Source organism: Electrona antarctica, assembly GCF_951216825.1.
Source record: "Electrona antarctica genome assembly, chromosome: 14".
NCBI lineage: Eukaryota > Metazoa > Chordata > Actinopteri > Myctophiformes > Myctophidae > Electrona > Electrona antarctica.
In genome coordinates this window covers 6,907,101-6,925,255 of record NC_136795.1, presented here as the reverse complement: position 1 = coordinate 6,925,255, position 18,155 = coordinate 6,907,101, and the positions used below count along the sequence as shown (strand labels likewise).

Below are 18,155 nucleotides of genomic sequence, written 5' to 3'. Positions count from 1 at the left end.
TGGGGGTCTTTGAAATTAAACGGGTTGAGAATCACTGCTAGAGCCGTAAAAATCTTCTCTCATGGGAAAATGGCATATCTTTTCAAAAGGGGGGATCCGTGGGATACTTAATGTCAATGTGGGGGTCCTAACATGAAAAAGTTTGGGTACCACTGCCGTCGGATAGTTCATAAAAGCAAAGGTTATTTCTTTCAACTGGTCTGCTGTATGTATTGTACTGTAACAGCAGCAACACAGGGTTTAGGGCCGATTCATACTCCGAGCTGAATAAAAGTCGGTTTGGCTCTGTAGAGCCTACAATGTGGTCTTCGGTGCTACTGAAAATTTCTGACGAGCCGAAATCATTTCGGCACTACAGCGCCGAAACAGCGGTAAAATAGGAGTATGAATCGGCCCTTAGAATGACATCATCTTACAGACTGTGTTCATTATGTATTTAGAATGACAATACCTAAACATCCACATCTTATATACTGTGTTCATATATTATCTTTTCAGGAAACAGATCACTATTGGGTGGAGGAGGGTCTGCTTTGCTTTCACACTGTTTCACAAATCAGATTATGGGACAAAAGCGGTTCGTTGTTGAGTCATGAGGTTTTCTGTTGCTTCTATTCCATGTGAAGATGCTCTCCTGTCAGCACACCTTCCACCGGCAGTGCCTCCAGGACAAGGTGCTCCGCTCCAGCCAGCCAGCCTGCCCTGTGTGCCGCACGCCGGTGGAAGGTGTGCTCGACGCCCTCCCGCGGAACATGTTCCTGGGGCAGGTGCTGGACTCCATCTCAGGTATGTACTGGGTTTATATTTTATTAAATTACCGTTTTGTGTGTGTGTGTGTGTGTGTGTGTGTGTGTGTGTGTGTGTGTGTGTGTGTGTGTGTGTGTGTGTGTGTGTGTGTGTGTGTGTGTGTGTGTGTGTGTGTGTGTGTGTGTGTGTGTGTGTGTGTGTGTGTGTGTGTGTGTGTGTGTGTGTGTGTGTGTGTGTGTGTGTGTGTGTGTGTGTGTGTGTGTGTGTGTGTGTGTGTGTGTGTGTGTGTGTGTGTGTGTGTGTGTGTGTGTGTGTGTGTGTGTGTGTGTGTGTGTGACACTACAACTTTTGTACTAAAACAAAAAAATAATAATCCCAAATGTTCTCAAGGATTTAAAAAAAAAAAAAAAGCTTTTAGATTCCCCCCCCCCCCCCCCCCCCCCAAAAAAAAATAAAGAAATAAAAATAATCATGTAAGGTTGCTGAATGATAAGCAGAAGTTCTTTCTTCTGGTGAATTCCACAGAGCACCACAGGGAGGTGGCCTGCCAAACAGAGGGACAGCAGCCTACACTGTCAACGGTCTCCTGCCAAACTGAGACTGAGGGGCAGCGTAAGTACTGTTTTATTTACTGCTGGTGTAAACCTGTAGTCAAGTTGTACAGGGTAGCAATAGTGTTTTTATTTAAATACAAGAATGCTCTGGTCAAATGGCACATGCACTGTGATCTGTCCTTCACTGGCTGTAAACCTGTCAATCTGTATATTGCACTTTCCCTCCATGCTTACATACTTAAAACACACTTTCATTTGATTTGATTTTTATTAATTAAAACATTACAAAATACATTATATTACATTACAAAATAGTACATTGCATTTCAAAAATACATTTCAAATTGCACTGATGCTAAACGACAACAGTGACTCAAATATTAAAGCGTAACAATAAGACTATGCTGATGATTTGAACATGGTGGACCCTGTTGTAAACAAGTGTAATGCTTAATTGGGTCGTCCACTCACAGTTAACAGCCTTTGTATTGAGTTTGTGCTTGAAATGTACTGTAATTCTGCAAACTGTTAATACAATTTTCAATCAATGCCTTATAGTCACTCTAGGTGGCCTTTTTGGCACCTTAGTATGTTTTGTGATGCTCACAATATTATGATCTGTCCAGGATACAGGAGTAGATTTTGCCTTTGAGCATTTCCTCGGCACATTACACAATATCAGGTCAATAGTATTTTCCGTTCTATGCCCATACTTATTTATTGAGGATCGTGTGATATCTTGTATAATATATTATCTTTGCGATAAGTTGCAACTTTCAATAAATTGTTCAAACCTAATCTTATTTACATCAGAGTTAGTATGTTTCCAGTCCAAGTTAAAATCCCCAAGACAGTATAAATCAAACCTTATATCCAGAGCCAAATCAATGCTTTCCAAGATTTTGTCCATATGTTTGATTTTGGGGGCCTATGAACACATCCAATTAATGTAGAAGGGAGTTCCAGCCGCGCCTCTAGCCTATAGCCACCCTGGGCAAGACCTACGCTGAAAAGACTATCAGCGGAAGTGGCGGAAGTGTTGCGTGTAAGATAACTACGTCACGCGGTGCGGCTGTGTTTACTAGTCCCCACCCAATGATCATTTCAGCGGGAATACATTTTCGGGAACACAACGCTGCGATTGGTCAAAAAACGTTAACTTCCGGGGGGGGTTACACGGCGGAAGTCCCGCCTTTCGATAGCTTCTCTGCCTTAGGTTGTGACCAGGCTCTTCTTTTTCGCAGTTAAGTGAGCCTTGGACCGAGGCTAGCCTCTAGCAGGCCAGTCTGGTGCATCTCAGGAGCAGGACATATAGCATGCGAACAAGAAGGCACTGGAGCAGCTCAGACTATTTAGGCCCTTATATTATTATATCAGGGTGCAGGTCAAAAGTGACAACGTTTCGATGTGTCAATTACATCTTCGTCAGGTCATAGCCCGAGAGGGCAACACAGTAAGGCTTAAGTACACACATGGTGCAGGGGGCAGGCCCTCTGTTAACCAATGTCACACAGCCAGCAATTATTAGTTCATACATATTAACCAAATATGTTCTATTTTTGTACTATCCTTCCTACATCTGTGTATTTATAGTCTCAATGCACTTTAACTTTCATCTGGATAATTCCTCACTGTTAGGTTCCACGTGAAAAATATGTATGAACTAATGATTGCTGGCTGTGTGACATTGGTTAACCAAGGGCCTGCCCCCTGCACCATGTGTGTACTTAAGCCTTACTGTGTTGCCCTCTCGGGCTATGACCTGACGAAGATGTAATTGACACGTCGAAACGTTGTCACTTTTTACCTGCACCCTGATATAATAATATAAGGGCCTAAATAGTCTGAGCTGCTCCAGTGCCTTCTTGTTCACATCCAATTAATGTTGGTTGTTGAAAGGGTAGGTGAACTTGGATCCATAGGATCTCTAGTCCATTCACACACAGATCCTCCCTCACCTTAAACAGCAAGTGCTCTTGTAAATATAGGGCAACTCCTCCCCCATTCCCATTTCTGTCCCGCCTAATAACATTGTATCCTTTAAGATCAATTTGTCCATCTGTTATAGTTTCATCAAGATGAGTCTCAGTAATGGCCAGCACATGCAGATCATTTCCCTGTACAACATTCAATATATCATTCATCTTGTTCACCAAACTATTGATATTAACATGGGCTATATGCAATCCCTTCCTTGACAGGTGTAAATTCATAATCTGTATGACTGTTTCATTTCATAGATCATCATACACAACAGATTAGAACAGCCATGGAGTGATCTCTGAATCCCTGAACAGCTGGCCATCAATATATAGCCTGTCCGCCGCTATGACAGCTTTGTGATCTTTGGCTCTATATTCTTTGAGGATGGGAGTTAGCTTTCGTCTCCTGTCATTAATCTCTGTCGGGAATTGATCGTTCATCCAGAAGTTAGTACCTTTGAGAAACTTCCATCGGGATTTCACAAGTTCCTTCAGTTTGAAGTGTTCAAAACGAGCGATGATGGGGCACGTTTTATTTAACCCCTTCCTGACCTCTACTTATTCATAGAGGTGATTCATATTGGATTAAATTGATCATATAAGGTTGCTGAATGATAAGCAGAAGTTCTTTCTTCTGGTGAATTCCACAGAGCACCACAGGGAGGTGGCCTGCCAAACAGAGGGACAGCAGCCTACACTGTCAACGGTCTCCTGCCAAACTGAGACTGAGGGGCAGCGTAAGTACTGTTTTATTTACTGCTGGTGTAAACCTGTAGTCAAGTTGTACAGGGTAGCAATAGTGTTTTTATTTAAATACAAGAATGCTCTGGTCAAATGGCACATGCACTGTGATCTGTCCTTCACTGGCTGTAAACCTGTCAATCTGTATATTGCACTTTCCCTCCATGCTTACATACTTAAAACACACATTTTATGGCAAATCGAGTGGCAAAGCAACTGGAAAAGTGAGTTTAACATTGTTTAATGTTGTTTAATGCAATCAGATAGGACTTTTCTGTTTGGTGTATGGGCTGTCAAGGCCAGAAAGTAGTTTTTTGCCACTCAGTAGGCATTCCTGCATAACTTCCGGGTTTGATGATGATGTCACACGCATACCCTCTATAGGCACATGGCCACTCAGCATCTATCTATGGGTATACCCCGAGTGGAATAGTAAGAGTGGCGACACGCCGCAAAGCGGGTGCCTTTGGGATATAGTTCCAAACATTGGAACTATCCCATTGAGATAGAATGACCACTTCCGCATTCCTTAACTGTTGGGAGTCAACGCTAGTGTCGCCACTCTTACTAGATTACTCTGGGTATACCGTAGGTAACGGCGTCTCCGCCATATGTGGCGGCTGCCAATTATAACAGACACTACAATGCTTGGTCATAAAGGCTTCCTCTAGGCTGTGGTCAAACACATACTGTGTGTGTGTGCTAAAATACATTAATACTCTATATACAAAACATACATTAAGACATATTGCACAGTAAGTGTCAGAGTTTAGAGCTAGAACTGCTCTGGGGTAAAAGCTATTTCCAGTCTGTTTGTTCTTGCATTTATGACCTATAGCGCCTCCCTGAGGGCAGACGTTCCAACACGTGCACACGACCTTGCCCCTAAAGGGCACGCATCCGCCTGGGTGACAGCAGACTGCTGGGCAAGCGCTGGCGCTTTGGCATGGGGGGGTCAGATCAATACTGTACTCGTCAGTGGCTGACAATTATAAGAACTCTTCAGGAAAAATACTGCTTGTTACCACGGATACGGGATGTCTCTCTGATATCACAGCAGTGCTGTCAGAGGCGTCATCGCCAAGACCATATCAGGCCGAAATAGGATAACCAAGTGAGATTGAAGATATTTGGGGAGATTACTAGTTTTCCACTATTTCATTCTGACCGTGCTTACCACGAGCAGTCTCTCGGCCCCCGATGCCACGTGACTAGACTTCAGGTTCTCCTGAGAGATCCTCTGTCACACTGCTTAAAAACACCACATAATGCATTCCTATATATATATATATATATATATATATATATATATATATATATATATATATATATAAGAAAGCTACATGGCTCAACCGTGCTCTGGCCAATGGAGAGCGACGTTGCTACGTGGCGGCCATCTTACCGAGGGGCAGCATAACATTGTGTCTATGGGCATGTACTTTTTGAATAACCTCAAAAATCAATTTTCAACTGATTTTCAAACTGTTTGGTTTGTTATAAACGTCAGATGTCCGCATACTTATATGCTTTTATACGACGTTCATATAAAAAACACACCCGTGTGAACTGAGTGGTGCAAGGTCTTATATAGCCTGATCAGCTGTGGTCTGACGTAATGTCAGTGAACATAGTAACCATGCTCATTCTTTGGGGTCCCACGTACAGGTACACACACGTACGGGTACATACACGGGTACAGACAAAGCTGGTTGTTGGAGTGGTTTGCACCACTCAAAAAACAAAGCATCATAGCCACGTTTACAACGTTTGTAAAAACCAACCCGTTTGTAAATCCGTCAAGATTTGAGGGAGTTATGACTATTTGTTTGAGCTGCCATTGAACATAATGTACTGTAGCCCCTCAGCAAGATGGCCGCCGGGTGAACTACGTCAGAGCCTTGAGCCATCTAGCCTTTATATGTCTATGTTCCTATGGACAACTGTGCAGCGCTCGCTCTACACCAGAGCCTGTAGCTTTCAAACGGATTGTCGCGTAGCCCGGGATCAGGATTATTTTACCAATCTAGGAGCGACGCAGAATATTCTATGATTTTGGTAGAAAAACGCTCTGAATCCTGGCAGTCAATGTGTTTTAATAAAGTCTTTATTCCTGTCACATTAAAGTCGTTATTATTAAAGTCCTTATTGTATTCTTTCATTGCAGACCAGGGTGCAGCAGAGCCTGTGGCCGGAACCTCCACACAAGCTGATGTAGAGGACTGTGGAACATCACATCCATCCAGAGATGAGCAGCTCCTGTCATCAGACTCTGACACAACAGACAGTGATGCCTGGGAGGAGGCCAGGGAGAGTCGGTCAGGTAGTCTGAAGGCACACCAACGTGTCCACACTGGAGAAAAACCTTTCCACTGTCAACATTGTGACAAGAGTTTCAGTCTGTCAGATCACCTGAAGAGACACCAGCGTGTCCACACTGGAGAAAAACCATTCGGCTGTCAACATTGTGACAAGAGTTTCAGTCTGTCAGGTAATCTGAAAAAACACCAGCATGTCCACACTGGAGAAAAACCTTTCCACTGTCAACATTGTGACAAGAGTTTCAGTCTGTCAGATCACCTGAAGAGACACCAGCATGTCCACACTGGAGAAAAACCATTCGGCTGTCAACATTGTGACAAGAGTTTCAGTCTGTCAGATCACCTGAAGAGACACCAGCGTGTCCACACTGGAGAAAAACCATTCGGCTGTCAACATTGTGACAAGAGTTTCAGTCATTCAGGTAATCTGAAAAAACACCAGCATGTCCACACTGGAGAAAAAACGTTCCGCTGTCGACATTGTGACAAGAGTTTCAGTCGGAAAAGTAACCTGAAGACACACCAACGTGTCCACACTGGAGAAAAAACGTTCCGCTGTCGACATTGTGACAAGAGTTTCAGTCGGAAAAGCAGCCTGAAGAGACACCAGCGTGTCCACACTGGATAAACATTTAAAGATGGAGTGCTGTGTTTCAGGGGTGCTAGACCCTTCTATAAACAGCTTTTGTCCCCAGACTCCCCACACGTCTCAAGATTTGCCATTGACAATGAAAGGAGAAATTAGGTCAAAATTCTGCTAAATATATATATGATTTTTCTTTTTTAATTGAGTGGCAAAGTGAGTTTATCGTTATTTAATGTTCAGTTTATTTATTTTGGTCATTAAAAACAGATTAATACAGTGCCTGCTTTGTTGTTTTTTTTTGCAAAAGAAACATTGACCAAAAAGGTGTAGGCTGAAGCCTAAGCTTATTGTGCCTACCCTTCTAACATATAAATGGCTTTCATACACCACCAAGATACCCATGTACCTGTCTAGATACTTCCTTAATGTTAACGAAGTCCACACCCACAACACCAGAGGGAGTGCAACGAACCATGTACAACCCAGATTCGGCACAAACAAGGGACTAAATTCTTTTCGCTCCTATGCCACCAAAATGTGGAACGCCCTACCAACTGTCATTAAGACATGCGAATCCCTTGACTCCTTCAAAACCGCTCTCAAAGGGCACCTACGGATGGCTGCAATTCGAAACTGGCCCCCGTAAAATCTGAATCCCCCCCCTTTTTCCCCTCACTGTATATGTTTCTTTTCCCTTTTTACCTCCTTTATGATGAATTCCTGTTCTGTCTATAGAAGTGTCTATTTGTACGTCTCTAAATGTTTTGATGATTTGAACATGGTGGACCCTATTGGAAACAAGTGTAATGCTTAATTGGGTCGTCCACTCACAGTTAACAGCCTTTGTATTGAGTTTGTGCTTGAAATGTACTGTAATTCTGCAAACTGTTAATAAATTCTTCAATCAATCAAAAAGCTACTGTGCTTGCTGTGTACAAAAAGCCAAATCGACAATGATAGAAGAGCCAGCCAGAGAGTGGTTTCCACTTGTTCATGGACATTCGAATGTCTAGATAAACAACAGCACAACAAACAAGACAGATTTCCTGTTTTTTTATCAATGTTGTTGCGCAAAGGAAGACTAACTCATTGAGCAAGTAGCTCAATGAGTTAGCACACTGGCTACATGATTTGGAGGTTGTGGGTTCAAACCCCACGCAAGTCTTTACTTTCAAGAACTTGAATTGGCTGGTACAAATGGCGCAGTGGGCTAGTCATACGGTCTCGTATGACTCCTCCATACTTAGACCTAGAAACCCCATTCAAACCTATTTAGGTTAATCTTACGGTGGACATGTTTGCCTGAAAAGGAATCTTTGAAATGTTTCATCGTTTTAGAAATATAGTGCTTTCAAATTTGAGAAATTTAGAATGGGGCTCAATGGCAGCTCTATGGCACGTCAAAAAGTCACTTTCACCTAGAAACTCTATTCACACGTTTTATAATTCAGCTTACTGTGGGCACACATGCTGGAACTTTTTACTTTGAAATGTTTTGTAGTTTCTGAGTTATTTAACTTAAACGCCAAATGCATTCTCAATGGCAATAGCACAAACTTTGGCATGCTACTAGTCCTACATACTTAGACCTAGAAACCCCATTCAAACGTATTTAGGTTCATCTTTCATGTTTCCCTGAAAAGGAATCTTTGAAATGTTTCATAGTTTTAGAAATATAGTGCTTTCAAATTTGAGAAATTTAGAATGGGGCTCAATGGCAGTGTAACAGGTTTTTGGGAGAGTTGTTACTACTCTAAAGTTCAGACTCCAGTTCACACCAATACAGCGTAAATGACACGACACAATAGGGGTAAAGTATAAAAGTACAAAATCCTTTTATTATAATCTAGACACATGAATTCATTCAAAAATACAATAATTAAATGCACGGGTACCCTTTTTTAAAACAAAACAATAAATCAATTCATCAATAAATCACTTCATCACGTTTAAATTAGCAAGCAGCAACTGATAAAACTAGAGGGAAGAGAGTCAGTGAGTCAGGGGTTAGAAATACCACAGTCCAGTCCAGTAGTGACTGGACTTACGATCCGGGTTTTGCGCCTCGCCACAGCCGTGACGAGACAGCTAGTTTAGTTCAGTCCGATCCACATTATCCAGTCCGGGACTTCCGTGTCGCCGCTATCTGACGCTCCGCTGTTGGACAAGGAGAACGGTGCAATGAGTGACAGCCCTCTCACAACCGGCACATTCAACTATGACAAAACACGCACGCTGGCCTTATTACCTTCCTTTAAAAAGGAGTAGGATGAGCAATTGAGCATATCAATAATCAATCTCTGGTCTGCTGCTCCACCGCCGTCACAACATCTGGCTGGCTCCAGCACCTCAACACAGAAACGGGAACTCGAATCACTTTACTGTCACACTTAAGAGCCTTAACCCACGAACTCAATAGCACGGAGGAATATAGTTACTTTCCTTAATTCAGATGATAGAGAGCGTTGACATTGCAGAGTGATCAATCTCAGCGACGTGGAGGCGATGAGGACATCGGACCCACGGTGTGGTCGAGAGGAGGAGAGGAGTCTGGTCCGCGGGCACAGCGTGGAGAGACGATGAGATATTTAATCTGGCCTACAACATGTAGGGAGAACAGGACAGAGAGAGGTCTGGCGTGATCCGACGACGGCGGCAGCAGGCACTGTCTGAGCAGAGAGAGCGAGCCCGAGGTGGGATCCAGGATTCTAGGTAGCCTGGCTAATAAGCCAGACCGAATCAGCCATTGGCAAAAAAAAATGTGATTTGAGTCTGGCACAGCACAGAAACACAGCATGCATAATCACATGAAACTCAAAATATAAATAAAGCAATAAAACACAATATAAAGTTAACCATTTATCATGCTGCTCTACATGGCCCTGTGCATTCTGTGACATTAAACTGCAGATGGCATTCTCCACTCTATGACAGCAGCTCTATGGCACGTCAAAAAGTCACTTTCAAACTCCATTCACACTTTTTATAATTCAGCTTACTGTGGAGACACATGCTGGAACTTTTTTACTTTGACATGTTTTGTAGTTTCTGAGTTATTTAACTTAAACGCCCAATGCATTCTCAATGGCAATAGCACAGACTTTGGCATGCTACTAGTCCTACATACTTACACCTAGCAACCCCATTCAAACCTATTTAGGTTCATCTTACGGTGGACATGTTTGCCTGAAAAGGAATCTTTGAAATGTTTCATAGTTTTAGAAATATAGTGCTTTTAAATTTGAGAAATTCAGAATGGGGGTCAATGGCAGATTTTGGCAAGTAAAGATTTGAGTGGGGTTTGAACCCACAACCCTCCAGTCCGGCGCGCGGCCGTCGCGTATTGTTTAGCTAAACGGCCCTAAACGAGGTCCCGTTCATTCTCTACGGTAGTGAATTTTCACTACGGGCGCAGTACCGCTTCCGGCCGCAACGTGGGTGCGGACGGCGGCCGCGGCGCTGTCCTAAACTTCGGTACCGATGTAATATATGTCTGGCCACAGAGTGGGTGTGGATGGGCTGGCTGTGGCGCTGTCCTAATCTCACTGCCGATGTAATATACGTCTGGCCACAGAGTGGGTGTGGATGGGCTGGCTGTGGCGCTGTAACTGAATGTCACTGCCCAATGCCTCTGTTCTTCTTCTCTCGAGTTATGTTTATCCTCTCGTCTCGTTGCCTGTATTTTGTCCTGCTCATCATCATCATCACCTTTGTGTTACTTTATCACAGCGAACAATCACATCAAGGTCTGTGAAATATTTTGTAATGAATAGCTGACTCTCTCGCGATTTTGGCGTTTACGTTTTATATATTTTTGGACGAGATTAATGCCTGGATTCAGATATGTCTCTCTGCCTGTTTAATGTTTACGTCATATACATGAAGTCCCGAGCACCAGCAGAAACTGACAGGTCGGTACAATGCATTGTCTCGACCACAGAAACGCCGATAAAGACGTGTAACATAATGTGTATACATTGACAGATTTTTTATTTTGCACGTCTTTGACAAAGGAAGGGATGCTAATCGAATTAGCGTGTTAGCATCATCGTAACGTAAACAGACGTTGTATGGCTCAATGGGGCACTCTCTGACTTGTCAAAGGAAACGTTTTAATGCTTATATGTCTTGGTGATTTGGTGAATGTAGTGGATTCGTTTTTAGATCGATCAGGGATCTGTTAATTGAGTACTGTGCTGAGCTGTTATTGTACATGGAGCTGAACTCATGCAACCAGCAGACAAAATAATAACTCACTGTATCAGTGTTTACTCCTTAGACCCTACACAAGACCCGATGTTATATTTCATGATTTAACATTTATTTGACTGAGTTTAATGGTCTGATTTGTTGAAAATAGCTGATCAACAAGCTCGTAGATCGCCTAGTTTCAAATAGGCTTTATAGTGGCTTTAGCTGATGTTGATGCTATTTACAAAATCTGGGGGTCCCCGGACCCCTCGCTGTGCTATTGGAGGCTATATTGTTATTATAGGTCAGTCAGTAAACACTGAAGTTGGTGCTTTCATTTAAGTACATTGATTCACAATACCAGAATGCACTTTAAATTATAATACATGAAGCAGACAGCCCTGTGATTACATCGTTAGCATTACACTGCAACCACACTGTGGTTAATATGTTTTATTTTCAATGCAAAGTTATTGTACTCCTATCATGGTGTCATCAATAATTCACATGCAAGTAAAGGCATGGTGTTGCAAAGCAAAAAAAGCACTGGTAGAGTACTATCCGAGCTTCTGCTGGATATAGGGTTCGAAGCCCTACAGCGCTGTGACCTGCTGACTGCCTCACCTTAGTCCTCTTTGTATGTTTACATTAAATATGAAATGCACTATTTCACTAGAGTGTAAAGACGCTGTGTTCAGATGACCACACTTGAAACCCAAATATATTGTCTACCATACAACAGTAATACAACATAATTTGTGTGATATAGCAATACAATTTTAATTGTCATATCAATATGTATAACACCCAGACAGCTAATGCAGTGTTTTCCAAACTGTGGGTCTCTCACTCAACAGTAAACAAGCCAACATACAGTTTAAGTGTACACTTGAGTTTTGGTGTTTAGTAAGAGTCATGACTGTACTTTTCAAGGTGTATAGCTTGCTGCAAGTCGTCTTCCCCCGTAAGCAAAGATTGGAGTTTAAAACGTTCGCTCTGAAAGAATATATATTCTAATATTTGCGCCACATTTTCAAGATTTTCCAAACATAGCAGATCTACAAGCTCGTAGTGCAGCACTGCGCTATGAGCTTGTAGATCTGCTATTTTTCAATAGCTAAAGTATAACATAATCCTTAAAACACCAGTCCCTGTGCCCCTTTGCCACACAGGCTCAGGAACTGCTTCACACAACACCAGCTGACACCACCAAGGCTTCCTGGGTGATGGCGAGATGGAGGGATCAGTGCAAGGCAGCAGAACATCCAGGCTTCACCACTACATCAAGGATCCCACAGATGTTCCTGGCCAGCCAGCACCTGCCCTGCATGGAGTGGACAACCCTCAATCGTCTGAGGACAGGTGTGACGTTTCAGTACAGCAATGCAGAAGTGGGGTCTGACAGATGTGTAGCCTGTATAGTACACACACTGCCCACGCTTGATGAGTTGAATACATAGAACCAGAATGGAAACAAGGCCTGTGTTATCCTTTTAGCATTATCTGTATCTCTGTACTTCTTTGCAAGCTGTTATTAAAGTATTCAATCAATAAATCAAACAAACCATTAGAAGAATCCATTCTGTATCTCTACTCAGCCGACACGTTTTGTGATTTGATGCATGAGTTATAGGGACAATGCAGAACTTTCTAATCAAACTAACCGGTCATTTAAAAAACAATATGCTTTCCCTGCCTGTTTTAGGTGTTTTAGTTAACGAGTGAGTGAGCGGCAGACCTTGGCGACGCAGTGCAGGCGTTGGGCACTGCCTTCATGGACGCACAGGTCAAAGTCTCCTTCTGGAGGCGAGGAGGAGGGCTGCCACATCACCTCACAGTCCAACTGTCTGTCTTTGATGAATTGAACATGGTGGACCCTGTTGTAAACAAGTGTAATGCTTAATTGGGTCGTCCACTCACAGTTAACAGCCTTTGTATTGAGTTTGTGCTTGAAATGTACTGTAATTCTGCAAACTGTTGATACAATTTTCAATCAATCAATCAAACGCCTCTACTGTGCCTGAGGAACACACACACGCATGCACACACGCACTCACACACATACAAGTGTTGATAAAAACAAATGACTAAAACTTTTTTCATAGAGAGAGAATGCACTCTGAAAAGAATGGAATGGAAGCACCTTAAGGAATACAAATCATTGTGTGTACACTGTTTATACCCCTACACTGCTTACAGCAAATTACATCTGTATAAAGAAATTCTGTTACATAAACAGAGCAATACATTCAATACGTTTTATTTTTAGGATGGGATTTCAACTGCTGCTAGCCGATACATTTGCACTATATATTGTATCCCACAGTTTTTTGATATTTTATCTATTTTCTAATACTATTTATCTTTATCTTTGTATGTATATAAGAGTTGTGTAATTTCACAGAGTTCAACAGAAATGTTTTGTTGCTAATACAAAATAATAATAAAACTTTATTTGTATAGCACCTTTCATGACATGAAATGCAGCTCAAAGTGCTTTACACAAAAAAGAAAGAACGGCAGGGCATAAACAATACAGTGAGGACATGAATAACTTTTTTTAAAAAGACAAATAAATCAATTAAAAGCAAGGGTGTAGAAGTGGGTCTTGAGCTGAGCTTTAAAAATGTCTACAGAGGCTGCCTTCCATTTGCTGTGCTATGATTTATAACAGCCACTAGATGGCAATGATGATGAGTACTACTGCTATCTACCAATGGTTCCCAAACTTTTTCATGTCAAGGACCCCCAAATTGACACTAATTAGCCCGCAGACCCCCATTTGAAAACATATGCCAGGGACCCCCCCATAAGAGATATTCTTTCCTTTTTTCCCCGGCTATAGCAGTGATTCTCAACCCGTTTAATTTCAAGGACCCCCCCAGTTTGACATGCATTAGTCTACGGACCCCCATTTCTGGTATTTCTATCTCTGGGTCCCCCAATTTATGTTTTTAAATCAATGTTAATTTAACTATGAGTGTACAAATGGAACCATTTGGTTCCATTTGTACACTCTGAGTTACAGAACCATAACGGTCCATTTGGTTACTAACTATCATTTAGCTGCATGGGGACCCCCTGGAACTCCCTCAAGGACCCCTGAGGGTCCCCGGACCCAACTTGGTCATCTAGATGGAAAGAATTATCCAAATTCATCAATTCAATCATAACTACTGACAATGTAAATTTACAGCAGTATAGAAAATCAAGGGCAGAGAAATAAGTCACAGACACAGTGGTACAATTACAACTCAACATATTTTATTATTATTTTACATCCAGGTATGCAATTACCAGGCAGTTAACTGGTCAATAACTAACTTTAACTATGGATCTATCTTCCATGAGGGGGAATCGAACTCCAGTCTCCAAATCCCTACAAAGAAAAGTGAAAAATTCTGATTGGGTGAAAAAGATGGCAAAACTGCCTGGCAACAAAGGCAAGCCTTCGTTTCATTGGCTGTCCGGCTGTGCCGACTATACACGACCGGCCGGCCGGCGCGTGCAGCCAGTGTGCTAAGTCACTGATCTACTTGCTACATGCCACAATGCAGTCTGCTGTTCGCTTTGAGTACATCATTGATACAAAAATAAAATGTTTATCTCTAGACGTTCGAATGTTTATGAACCACAATGGAAACAAGTCTCTGGCTCTTCTGTCATTATCTATTCAGCCTTTTAAGAACAGCATGCACAGTGGCTCACTGGGTACAGAGCCTGCCTGGGAATCAGGAGGCCACAGGTTCAAGTCCTGGCTCTGACATAGTTTCCCAAAATCATGAAAATATGACTATAGTATGCCATCCCAAACCATGGACGTTTGAATGGGGTTTCTATATATAGTACATGGACTATATATAGTCCAACTATATATAGTCCATGGACTATATATATAGTCTATAGCCCATCGTCTCGGAGTCATTTTCGTCTTTTTTTCAAATCCTTGTTTTTCATCATTTATGACCATGGCGATGGGCTATAGCCCATGGTCTCGAACGGCATACTATAGCATGCCGTTTTGCATCATTTTGGAGGATTTGAAAAAAAGGTGAAAATCGTGGAAAAGCGAAAGGCTATAGTCCATGGTCTCAGAGGGCATACTATAGTATGCCGTTTTTCACGATTTCGGAGGATTTGACAAAAAGGTGAAAATCGCGGAAAAGCGACAGGCTATAGTCCATCGTCTCGGAGCGCATGCTATAGGGTGCCATTTTTCACGATTTCGGAGGATTTGAAAAAAAGGTGAAAAGCGGAAGGCTATAGTCCATGGTTTCAGAGGGAATACTATAGTATGTCGTTTTTCACGATTTCGGAGGATTTAAAAAAAAGGTGAAAATCGCGGAAAAGCGACAGGCTATAGTCCATGGTCTCAGAGGGCATACTATAGGGTGCCATTTTTCATGATTTCGGAGGATTTGAAAATAAGGTGAAAATCGCGGAAAAGCGAAAGGCTATAGTCCATGGTCACAGACCGCATACTGGTCAAGGTCATTTATACTGGTCAAGGTCATTTACTAGTCTTATGAAGGTCATTTATACTGCTCAAGGTCATTGATATTGGTCAAGGTCATTGAGCGGCGCGCTATACTGTGATTCGTCATCATTTTTGAGGATTTAAGAAAAAGGTGAAAATCGCAGAAAAGCGACAGGCTATAATAGTCCATGGTTTCAGAGGGCATACTATAGTATGTCGTTTTTCACGATTTCGGAGGATTTGAAAAAAAGGTGAAAATCGTGGAAAAGCGACAGGCTATAGTCCATCGTCTCGGAGCGCATGCTAAAGGGTGCCATTTTTCACGATTTCAGGGGATTAAAAAAAAGGTGAAAATCGCGGAAAAGCGAAAGGCTATAGTCCATGGTCTCAGAGGGCATACTATAGTATGTCGTTTTTCACAATTTTGTAGGATTTGAAAAAAAGGTGAAAATCGCGGAAAAGCGAAAGGCTATAGTCCATGGTCCATGGTCACGGGCGGCATACTATAGTATGTCGTTTTTCATGATTATGCCATCCCAAACCATGGACGTTTGAATGGGGTTTCTATATATAGTACATGGACTATATATAGTCCAACTATATATATAGTCCATGGACTATATATATAGTCTATAGCCCATCGTCTCGGAGTCATTTTCGTCTTTTTTTCAAATCCTTGTTTTTCATCATTTATGACCATGGCGATGGGCTATAGCCCATGGTCTCGAACGGCATACTATAGCATGCCGTTTTGCATCATTTTGGAGGATTTGAAAAAAAGGTGAAAATCGTGGAAAAGCGAAAGGCTATAGTCCATGGTCTCAGAGGGCATACTATAGTATGCCGTTTTTCACGATTTCGGAGGATTTGACAAAAAGGTGAAAATCGCGGAAAAGCGACAGGCTATAGTCCATCGTCTCGGAGCGCATGCTATAGGGTGCCATTTTTCACGATTTCGGAGGATTTGAAAAAAAGGTGAAAAGCGGAAGGCTATAGTCCATGGTTTCAGAGGGAATACTATAGTATGTCGTTTTTCACGATTTCGGAGGATTTGAAAAAAAGGTGAAAATCGCGGAAAAGCGACAGGCTATAGTCCATGGTCTCAGAGGGCATACTATAGGGTGCCATTTTTCATGATTTCGGAGGATTTGAAAATAAGGTGAAAATCGCGGAAAAGCGAAAGGCTATAGTCCATGGTCACAGACCGCATACTGGTCAAGGTCATTTATACTGGTCAAGGTCATTTACTAGTCTTATGAAGGTCATTTATACTGCTCAAGGTCATTGATATTGGTCAAGGTCATTGAGCGGCGCGCTATACCGCGATTCGTCATCATTTTTGAGGATTTAAGAAAAAGGTGAAAATCGCAGAAAAGCGACAGGCTATAATAGTCCATGGTTTCAGAGGGCATACTATAGTATGTCGTTTTTCACGATTTCGGAGGATTTGAAAAAAAGGTGAAAATCGAGGAAAAGCGACAGGCTATAGTCCATCGTCTCGGAGCGCATGCTAAAGGGTGCCATTTTTCACGATTTCAGGGGATTAAAAAAAAGGTGAAAATCGCGGAAAAGCGAAAGGCTATAGTCCATGGTCTCAGAGGGCATACTATAGTATGCCGTTTTTCACGATTTCGGAGGATTTGACAAAAAGGTGAAAATCGCGGAAAAGCGACAGGCTATAGTCCATCGTCTCGGAGCGCATGCTATAGGGTGCCATTTTTCACGATTTCGGAGGATTTGAAAAAAAGGTGAAAAGCGGAAGGCTATAGTCCATGGTTTCAGAGGGAATACTATAGTATGTCGTTTTTCACGATTTCGGAGGATTTGAAAAAAAGGTGAAAATCGCGGAAAAGCGACAGGCTATAGTCCATGGTCTCAGAGGGCATACTATAGGGTGCCATTTTTCATGATTTCGGAGGATTTGAAAATAAGGTGAAAATCGCGGAAAAGCGAAAGGCTATAGTCCATGGTCACAGACCGCATACTGGTCAAGGTCATTTATACTGGTCAAGGTCATTTACTAGTCTTATGAAGGTCATTTATACTGCTCAAGGTCATTGATATTGGTCAAGGTCATTGAGCGGCGCGCTATACCGCGATTCGTCATCATTTTTGAGGATTTAAGAAAAAGGTGAAAATCGCAGAAAAGCGACAGGCTATAATAGTCCATGGTTTCAGAGGGCATACTATAGTATGTCGTTTTTCACGATTTCGGAGGATTTGAAAAAAAGGTGAAAATCGAGGAAAAGCGACAGGCTATAGTCCATCGTCTCGGAGCGCATGCTATAGGGTGCCATTTTTCACGATTTCAGGGGATTAAAAAAAAGGTGAAAATCGCGGAAAAGCGAAAGGCTATAGTCCATGGTCTCAGAGGGCATACTATAGTATGTCGTTTTTCACAATTTTGTAGGATTTGAAAAAAAGGTGAAAATCGCGGAAAAGCGAAAGGCTATAGTCCATGGTCACGGGCGGCATACTATAGTATGTCGTTTTTCATGATTTCGGAGGATTTGAAAAAAAGGTGAAAATCGCGGAAAAGCGAAAGGCTATAGTCCATGG

General features: G+C 42.2%; 1 protein-coding gene across 2 annotated transcripts; it reads left to right on the top strand.

Moving 5' to 3' along the window:
- The first annotated feature begins 505 nt into the window (after nucleotides 1–505).
- LOC306936197 (uncharacterized protein) lies at nucleotides 506–7,359 on the top strand. Of its 2 annotated transcripts, none has more exons than XM_079519689.1 (4): nucleotides 506–786; nucleotides 1,273–1,359; nucleotides 3,934–4,020; nucleotides 6,189–7,359. In XM_079519689.1, the coding sequence occupies exons 1-4, from the start codon at nucleotides 627–629 to the stop codon at nucleotides 6,968–6,970; spliced, it is 1,116 nt and encodes a 371-aa protein (XP_079375815.1). In that variant the 5' UTR covers nucleotides 506–626; the 3' UTR covers nucleotides 6,971–7,359. The 2 variants fall into 2 exon arrangements, with proteins under 2 accessions (XP_079375815.1, XP_079375816.1); XM_079519690.1 differs by having other exon boundaries at nucleotides 3,934–4,029; nucleotides 6,231–7,359.
- Nucleotides 7,360–18,155: the final 10,796 nt, after the last annotated feature.